General features: G+C 35.9%; 2 protein-coding genes across 2 annotated transcripts; one reads left to right on the top strand and one right to left on the bottom strand.

The window, feature by feature from the left end:
* The first annotated feature begins 656 nt into the window (after positions 1-656).
* LOC118738648 (protein ALP1-like) lies at positions 657-3,075 on the top strand. The gene is made up of 4 exons (XM_036469555.1): positions 657-863; positions 920-1,087; positions 1,149-1,439; positions 2,797-3,075. Exons 1-4 carry the CDS (start codon positions 754-756, stop codon positions 3,008-3,010), a joined length of 783 nt encoding a protein of 260 aa, XP_036325448.1. The 5' UTR covers positions 657-753; the 3' UTR covers positions 3,011-3,075.
* A 1,590-nt stretch (positions 3,076-4,665) lies between these two features.
* LOC118738647 lies at positions 4,666-5,703 on the bottom strand. The gene is made up of 3 exons (XM_036469554.1): positions 5,370-5,703; positions 5,103-5,262; positions 4,666-5,028 (listed from the first exon to the last, which is right to left on the bottom strand). The coding sequence occupies exons 1-3, from the start codon at positions 5,410-5,412 to the stop codon at positions 4,722-4,724; spliced, it is 510 nt and encodes a 169-aa protein (XP_036325447.1). The 5' UTR covers positions 5,413-5,703; the 3' UTR covers positions 4,666-4,721.
* Positions 5,704-9,995: the final 4,292 nt, after the last annotated feature.

Below are 9,995 nucleotides of genomic sequence, written 5' to 3'. Positions count from 1 at the left end.
AAATAACCATGTCAACTATTGCTAAAGAGTTAGCTGCATTAAGAGCTGATAATGTTCGCGTTCTCACAATATTAGGCACGCTGGTTGATGATAAAAAGCAATTGGTGCAAAAATGTGATAGCTTGCATGCAGAAATTCTTTCTCTACGGGCTAAACTTGATGATAAAGATGCCGCTATTTCTTTGCTTACTGCTGAAGTATGGAAAATGCATGGCATTGTTGGCTCCAGTATCATCGGGCCAGTTCGTGCCAATAAAAGCAGTGAAACAATTGGCGCTGGTGATCGCTCGCTACTGCGCCATACGTCTTCTAATTCGTCTGCTGATGCTGGTGTTATGCCGAATGCACCTAACTCATAGCTGAAATACAATACCGGCGAACGGCGAAGTTCGCCGAATTGAGCGATGCCGTCGTTCACCGGTCGCCCTGCTAATTCGCCTACTTTAACACAATTAGAGCGGCGGCGAACACAGCTGATGCAATTGTTTGACACTGAAAATTTTTTCTGCAGAGTGATTGAAATATCTGTACATTAATTTCAATATGAATGAATTCTCGCGGTTAATACGCATAATCAAAATTATAAATATTATGTGCGTGATGGTGAAGATGTATTTGCTTGTGCGCCAACGATTAAAGAGGAGATGGTGGGTATGTCCAGTAAATCTTACTAGACAACGTCTTGGTTTCCACGAAACCTGTTTTGCCCAATTAAAACTGAACGATAAGGAGGATTTCTTTAAAGCAACGCGAATGAGTGTCCCCAAGTACAATGTCCTTTTAACTCTGCTTAGAGAAAAGCTTCAACGGTTTTCCAGGAGAGAGCCAATAAACGAAGACACCCGCTTGGGAATTACTTTGACGTAATTAAGTTCATATAGATGTAAACACATTTAAGTAACCAAAAATATTCCCTCAGATACTTATCACAAGGCTGCAGTCCACAGTTTTTGGCTTGGTCCCACAAAATTGGCGTTTCTACAATAAGAAACATAATTGACGAAACATGTGATGCGATTTGGAGCGAATTACATTCAGTATATGTTTCCCCACTAAATAAAAGAGAGTGGAAGGACATTGCCGACAGGTTTGCCAACAAATTTTTAGCTTGTGTGCTCAATAAATAATGTTTTCATGAATATGGAAAGGTTTTATGTGAAGACAGGAATGCCGCATTGCCTTGGCGCAATAGACGGTAAACACATAAGAATAGTTTGCCCTAAGCGTAGTGGTTCTCTCTACTACAATTATAAAAAGACATTTAGTATCGTCTTAATGGCAATGTGTGATCCCGACTATTTGTTCCTGTTTGTCGATGTAGGTGCGTTGGGAAGCCAAAGCGATGGAGGAATCTTCGCTCGTAGTGCGTTTGGAAACATGATACTGAGAAACAATCTTGAACTTCCTCCTGCTGATAATATTCCCGCTAAGTTAAATATGTATTAACATATACAGGGCTACGGAGAAGGTCGTCTTAGATACTTAAGGAAATTATTATTAAGGTCACTTTTGATTAATTTGATTATTAAAGATTATTTAATAAATATTTTTTCCCTGCTGAAGTCTAGAAAAAGAAGTCTGATGAGGAGATGTGGTGATCTCCGAAATAGTGCTATAACTTCTACCGCTTAGACTTTGTTGCTTTTTCAATTTTTCCTAATAAACAATCGTGGTACAAAGCTCAATAAAAATATTAAAAATAAATATTTTTGTTTGCTTGTACGAAGGTTATTTTTAAATGCTAGTTCAAGGATCCGATTTTTTTCTGTTTTAGTTAAAGGGTATGCGACTTAAACAAAATCATCAATGAAATTTGAACCAGGCTCTGACAGATACAAATGCCTGCTTGATAAAATTTTCAGAAGTGTTTCTTACTTAACATCATTAAAAAATAACTTTTGTATGGAAACTATTCTGTAAATTATTTTAAAAAGTAGTATGTTCTTTTAGTAAAAAGGTGTTATACTTCAATCAAAGAAGTAACCCGAAGGCAGATTGCAGGCTCAACATGTGGAGGGTAAAATTTCATAAGAAAAGAATTAAAAAATACGTTAGTAAAACAAACAACTTACCCTATTTATGCATTATAATTCCATATCGATATCGCCGCCCCTATTCCCGACCAACATTCTCATTCTTTTCCTTAAATTAATCCATTTAAATTTCGGACATTAAGTCATATAACCTAATTAATCAGAAGTAATCTAACTAATAATGATCTTAAGTATAAATATGTATTTACACATGCATATTGGACTGGGTTGGTGTCTATACTAAAGAAAAAAGTCTGCAAAGTTTATTTGAAAAGATCTCATAGCTATTAAAATTTTCGTTATTTGACTCTAAAATCCTCTCAAAGTAACCTTTCAAACTAAGGGAGTAATTGCAAACATTTTTTCGTGACCCAGTCTAATGTGTCTATATATGTACATACATATCTATATATGGGGCCTTCCAGCATAAACCGAATGTTTTCATAATTTTATGGTGTAGTACCAATTGAGAGAGGCCTCCCTGATCTTTTTCATATGTGTTTTGTCCAACCATTTTCGAGATATCGATTTTTAAAGTATGGGCATTTAAAAAAAATCGATATCTCGAAAATGGTTGGACAAAACACATTTGAAAAAGATCAGGGAGGCCTCTCTCAATTGGTACTAAAACGTAAACAATTATAAAAATATACGTAGATTCAAAAGCCAAATTATGTCGCAATAGGGCTGGAATGCCCCGTAAACATAAACATATATATTACGTGTAAGCATTTGAAATTTCATTACTAGGGACAAATACAAGATTTCAATACTATTTTGTGGGAGACAACGCTTTCCCCCTGAAGCCGAACCTAATGCGCCCATATCCAGGTCGGAATTTGTCAACAGCTAAACAAAACTTTAATAAAAAACTTTCATCTGCCCGAGTACATATTGAAAACGCTTTTGGTATTTTGGCAAATAGATGGCAAATACTCCACACGACTATCCACGCAGCACAGAAAAAATTTGGATAAAATAGTACTAGCCACAGTAGTTCTCCACAACTATTTAATGCTTGATAGAAACAGCGGCTACTTCGATCAAAACGTAGTTGATCACGTAGAAAATGGAGTTTTTACTCCAGGGACATGGAGACAAACTTCGGCAGGAATGAGATCCATCCGCATTTCCCAAGCCAACTGTTCTACAGCTGAAGCATTTCAAGCGAGAGATGAATTGGCGGAACATTTACTCAATAATTAAAGGTTTTTTTATATTTTAAATGCACTTTATTTCCATTCATTTCATGCTATTAAACGTCCATTTGTTTTTTTTTGCTTGAGCTACTTAGTTAAATACAGTGTAAATTTATTGAAATTCCATATCCAAGTGTGATCTTCAAGGTTCTATGCAATTTGTTCATATATCAAGAATCATATATGTGTAAAATTTTTACTCATAAATTCAGTCCAAATAATAATTTCATAAAAACCAAGAGTCTGCCATGAAAATTCAGTTTGGCACCATATAAAGAATATAAAACTTAAAATTATTCATACATACATATGTTTCACTGGTATACAGTTTTTACTAAAGTTCCTACTCTGGGACATTTGACCATCATTTCTCATAAAAAATTTTCCCTTGAACCCAAATATGAAGTTAGATATAGCCAAATTTAGGGTTTTTGAGATCCGGAAAAAGTACAAACACATAATTGCAAATTTTTTGAACATAGCTGGCCAATCTTAAAATTTCTGCTAACACTTATGAAGCGTATCAAATCTTCTATCATCTATGTCAATGACATTTTCCAAGCGGATAAGTAGTTTAAGAGCTATTGTTTGGTTTATCGACAAGTTTGCATAATTTTTAACCAAATTAAAAAAATCAAAAGAGTATGAAAATCGAATAAGCTTCACCTGTGCAAAAAGAAATTCGAGAATGGCCATTTGTATTAAAAAAGAAATAAATTACTTAGTCAATCAATAAAGTTTAGGTACTCAGAATTTTTTGCAATACGGGCAACTATTTTTAAAACATTTTAAGTTTCGCTAAGTTTTCAGAAAAATATGGTTAACTGTACAACAAAGTAAGTCCTAGCTACCTCAGACTTGCACTGTATTGTACTAAAATTGAATGGGCTAACAAACTGCATACCCAACTTTTTTTTTAAAGAGGGCAAATAAAAAGTGCAGTATTTGAATGAAAATTTTTAGAATTTTCTCTAACTTTACACAAGATCTGGAACTCTGATTTTCAGGGTTTTGTTGTAGAGTTAACTATATTTTTATAAAAACTTAGCGAAACTTAAAATGTTTTAAAAATAGTTGCCCGTATTGCAAAAAATTCTGTGTACCTAAACTTTATTGATTGACGGTATATGACTGCACTTTTTCAGATCTATAAAAGTCCAAATTAACCCATATATATGTACATATATCGAAAACTGGTATTTTTGATTATATTTTCATATTTGGATTCAGCAGAAAATTTTACATAAGCAATGTGGTCAAGTGCCACAGACAAGATTTCTTGTAAACTAGAGTATATAAAATGTTTTTTTTTTTTTAATTGAGTTAAATTCACTTTAGATGTTATACATCGATTTGTACTATTAAGAACACATCTTTATCACAAAAACATGTTTTGAATGCATTCATCAGCCGCTTTCTGAAAACTCCTAAAATTATTGGAGACCTGCCTTTTTTAATTCATCATACACTACAGCTGCAACTTTACATTCTATGTTACACACATCTCCTTGGGGCAACTAGCTTTGGAAATCCTATTCGCCAAGCTTTCAAATAAAAGCGAGGTCGTATTTCGCACTTTTTCTGGAGGATTTGTAACAGATGTCAACTCTTTAATAGCGTCTGAACATTCTTGCATTACATCTTTGAACACAGAGGTTACCTCGGCGTCCGCCTTCTTTTTTGTTTCTTTCCTCTGGTTCAAAGAGGGCACACTCGCATCTGCATCAACGATTGTAGAAGTGGAACAATCCGCCAAATCTTCAAATAAGATCTCTGGTTCAATATTTCCAACAGTTCTGCAAACAAGAAAAAACATAAAATACCATCAAAAAATTAATCGTTGCTCCATTAATAACACATAGAAACTTACGGTCTTGAATCAGCGTAATCATCCAAAAAACTCAGCAATTCCATGTATTTCCATTTTTTGCTAGGATTCGGAGCGCCACTACCTGAGGCCAGCAGTTCCGAGCGCTTTCGTTTTTTGTAAGTGTCTCGGAGTCCTTTCCAACGTTTCCGACAAGCGTCCGCTAACGAATAATTTGCATTTAGTTAACAAGTAATCCCATGTATAAGAAAGCATTTCAGCAACAATATTTGTTAATTTGTATTTGATTAATTGAAGCACATCACTTACCACTCATATTTACAGACTGAGCAACTGCTTCCCAGATTTCCATCTTTATCTCGGCGAAACGGCGCCCGGCGAACTTCGCATTTCGCTTTGGCTGTGTTCAATTTCATGTGCTTGTGGGTGTTCTAATTTTGACAGCGCAAATTTCGTTGTGGTGAGTTCGCCGTTCGCCGGCATTGTGTTTCAGCTATCACTTGCTGGCACTACGCCGCTCTCTGCTAGTACCTATAGAGATGCCCTCGCTAATACAGCTAACGTCGGGCCGACGTCGAGTGCTACTGCTGCAGTTAATAGTAGTAACAAACTGACTGCAATGTTGACTTCTCATGCGCCAACATCCAATCGCGAAACGAATAGGGATGCAAACGATGCATCGATGTTTCTGAAACATCGATAACATCGGCCAATAAACCGATGTTTACCATCGATATTTGAAAATTACTCAACATCGTAAAATTGGCGATATATCGACTTTAGTTTCGGTTCAAAATTGCCATTGCGTTCACATCTTTATGTTATATTCTTTGGGCTCTATCACACGGTCAGTATTTATTGGTGTAGTATGCAGTATTGATGGATCGTGATCCATATCGCAAAATTTCTAAAAATTTTGAAATCTGGATCGCGGATCGCAATACCGTCAATAAATATTGAACGTGTAGCACTTTCAAAACGCGATCCATACATTTCTTTAGTACATCTTTTACTCTCATAATGTAAACATCGGCTCTGCCTTCACTCTCGGGGCTTAAAATCTTTCAAAACAAATTGAACAAATCTTAAAATAATTGTCATAAATAGTAAATGTATTATCTGTAAATTATACGTACAAAATAAAAATATTTTCTTGCGTCATAATAAGCGTTCAGCAAAAAAAAATATGCAAATACTGACGCGCTAAATATTGAACATGTAGCATTCGTGCGCGATCCATCAATCCATCAATATGGATCGCGATCCAAATATCGTGATAATTACTGACCGTGGGACAGAGCCCTTTGGGTAAGCGTATTACGGGTGATGGCAGCCCTGCACTTAATAAATGCAATTGGCAACGTTGAACATAGGCGATTTCCATGACGTAGTTACAGTATTTCAACACGACTTAAGGTGAGTGTAAGTATTATCTGCGCGTAAACAGCAAATGTATTACGACATTGGAAGGAAATCTAATTAAATTCAAAAAACCACCCATTGAAATGTTAACAGTGTAGCAGTTTAGATGGACACTAGGTTTTTCTTAAAATTTTAACAAGCATTAAGTCAGTTCCAGGTATTTCAGGATTTGCAGGTTTTACAGGTAAAGCGGTTTTCGCCATTAATAAACCTTATGGAAGGTGGCGTACGTTAACAGCTTCCTGTAAAAACCTGGAAATCATGAAGTACCTGTAACATACTTATTAAAAAAGAGAAACATCGGAAAATATCGATGTATCGATAGTTTTGGGGCGATTTTTTTCGGCATCGATGTTAGTGTTTACGATACATCGAAATATCGATGTATCGATGTTGGCTCTGAAAATTTTCATCCCTAGAAACGAACGTGCCTGCTCATATCGTCATGACTGATGATGCTGCTGTAAACATCAATGCTATTTTGCCAACCGCTGCTACTGCCAATGCCAATGTTCTCTCACCGGTGAACACCTTCTCTGATGCATTCAATGTTGGGAGCAGTGTTGCCAGGTCTTCGGCATGAGAAAACGCCCCTCGTGGTCTGAAAAAACGTCATTTCCTACCCAAAAACGTCTTATTCAAATGAATGTCCAAAAAAATTGTCATTTTGACAGAGGACATTTAAAATTAAATGTAAACTGGTTTGAGATCGTTAATATAAAAATCAAAAGCTGATTAAGTCATCACCATTTTAATCGATTTTGGCTGTTTCTCTTTTGTTTATTTAATGTTTATTATTTTTCCATAAAATCAAAGCTTATTATATAACAAACAAAATATAAATCCACATTTCAAACTTTGTGCAAAAATTATAAAAAATCTGCAAAGCTTCAGCTAGATTTTCAACTTTTTATTTAGATTTTTTAGAATTTTTTTGAATATGCAGTTTGATAGCCCATTAAATTTCAGTCCAATAATGTGCATGTTTAAAGGGGCCTAATAATCGCGTTGATTTTTAATATTTTTTTTTGTAGACATTTGGTAAGGGCGTCGGTTGTCGAAAATGCTAACTTAGGGTTTACGCCGGACAATACTGTCATGACAATGAAGATATACGTATTAGTTGTCAAAATTATTCTAATGGAAAAGTATGCATGTATTAGTGAAAAAGTGTGCATGTATTGCTATTGTCATGACAGTATTGTCCGGTGTGAACCCTAAGTAAATTAAGTTCTGCTAAGAAGGAGCATAGCGATTTTTCAACCTTGTTTGTGTTCATTACATTTTCAATGAAGTCTTAAAAAAGCCGCCTACTTTTTTCTGACTCTTTATGCTGCTACCGCTTTTTTGATGCTTTTGCGAGCGTGCGTGTTGCAATAGATCAGCTTTTCCTGATTTGGCTTTTAATGTGCAATTGCAAACATTACAATAAGCCTCGTAACCTCAAGTGTTTACACAACCAGCCTTTGAACACGAGGTCCCTAGTCCAAGAATCAAAAAAAAAAAAAAATGCGCGTACGCTTGGTATGCATCATATTTAAGTCATTTGTGTCCAAAGAATAAATATATTTTGAAGCAGCTGCTGCAAAACACAAAGCTTGTAAAGATTTATTAAGAAAATAATTCAAAATCAGTTCTACTTAGTACAAGATTTAGTCACAGAGAAAAATTACTGGGAAGTTAAAAAACGTAATTTTTTACACAAAAAAACGTCCAAACGTCAACAGGATACAAAAAACGTCCAAATGACGTTAAAAACGTCTACCTGGCAACGCTGGTTGGGAGAAATACACAAACGCTCTCTTTGACTACTGCTTCTGTTGATGGTTCGGCAGGTAGTAATCACGCTCAACGTGTGCCTATCGGTGATGATTATTTGCAGTCACAGTGGACTACTGTTGATAAAAAGAAGAATAAAAAGCAAAATACTGTGTTGGGCTCTGATGCAACTGCCGGCTTGAAAGGAGTTGAGCGACTTAAGTGGTTGCATTTGGCATCGTTTGCCCCCTCTGTGACTGTTGATGACATTTTAAGTTATGTTGCTGAGAAGGCGAGTCTAAATAAAAATGTGCTATCATGTTATAAGCTAATAAAAAAGGACGCATCAATTTCTAATTTGAGGAGTGTTAACTTCAAATTGGGAGTGCCATTGTCTGCATATGAAAATCTGCTGATTCCTGAAATTTGGCCAGTGAATGTTGCAGTGCGACCTTTTCGTTTTTTAGAGAAAACTCCAACTTTGCGCCCAGAAAACCAGTAACGCCTTCTCTTGGCGGGCAGCGAAATATTAAAGTTTATTTCCACTATGCTTCTGGTATTAGAACAAAATCGGAGGATTTGTACCTGCTTAGTTCGCAATTGGAGTATGATGTGTTTGTCATTATTGAGACTTGGCTCAATCCACAGTTATTTGACTCCGAGTTCTTCGATATTAGGCACTATGATGTTTTCCGGAAAGATCGCGATCCAGTCAAGACTGGCTGTATAAGAGGAGGTGGAGTGCTCATCGCATGCCGTTGTTATTTACAAGCGTCATTAGTTATTCTTCAAAATAATGATACGTTGCAAGATCAGCTTTGTGTGAATGTAAAAAAGTATCTAATTCGCTGTACGTTTGTGCGTCGTATATTCCACCAGCTAGCAATGAACTTATATTTAGAGCACATGTCGATAACAGATACGCGTTCGCGTAGCTGTTAATTGTTCAAGTTTAACCAAAACTTACAGGTTTTTGCGTTCGCGTACGCAAAAAACTTGCAAAGTAGGGGAAATTGAGAGAGCAAAGTGACATTTCATTTTGAGGGGAAGCTGTTAGTTTCTGTTGGAAAAATTTTTGCCAACAGCAATTTGCCAACAGGGAAACAGCTGATCAAAAACAGCTGGTTGGCATTTACGCAAATCACAAAATTGAATTTGATGGTTTGGAAGATAAAAATTACAAAATGCGACTAATTAAACTTGTAAGAAATAAGTAGTTATTTGTTTAATCAATAAACTGTGTCAGTATAACACTTGGCGACGACTTTTCGTACGTTTTAAATTTTACACTTTTGTATGTAAACAAAAATTACACTGGTCTACAAATTTCAACTTTTTTTCTGCGAATAAGACGGGACCTGGTGTTTCTGAACGGATTTTTCGTGCTGAACACGAATCCGGGGTCAAAAATGTCCCATCACGTCACGTTTTCGAGAAAAAAGGGGTTGAAACCCCTAAAAACAGCGTTTTTGGCCATTTTCGAAAAATTATAGAGCTGAGCCCTGACGTGGTACAAATTTTGCATATATCAGAAATTAAAGGCTAAACCGTGCCCTTTCGAATGAGCCCTATGCCGAATTGATCGCGTGCACCCTTAAAGCAGGGGGTGTATTTGTGTTTAGGGGTGCAGGAAAAATTGATCACAGAAAGAATTTAATCTTAAACGATCATAGAAAATTAATAATGCCAAGGTTTTAACTATATTAAAAGTCGCTGATTACGAATCTGCAGTTAGATTTTAAAAATTTAAGATGA

The sequence above is a fragment of the Rhagoletis pomonella genome, unplaced genomic scaffold (assembly GCF_013731165.1).
Source record: "Rhagoletis pomonella isolate Grant_MI unplaced genomic scaffold, Rhpom_1.0 Rhpom_scaffold_00005, whole genome shotgun sequence".
Taxonomy (NCBI): Eukaryota; Metazoa; Arthropoda; class Insecta; order Diptera; family Tephritidae; genus Rhagoletis; species Rhagoletis pomonella.
Note: the sequence above shows the minus strand (reverse complement) of the source record. Positions and strands in the feature narration are given on the sequence as shown.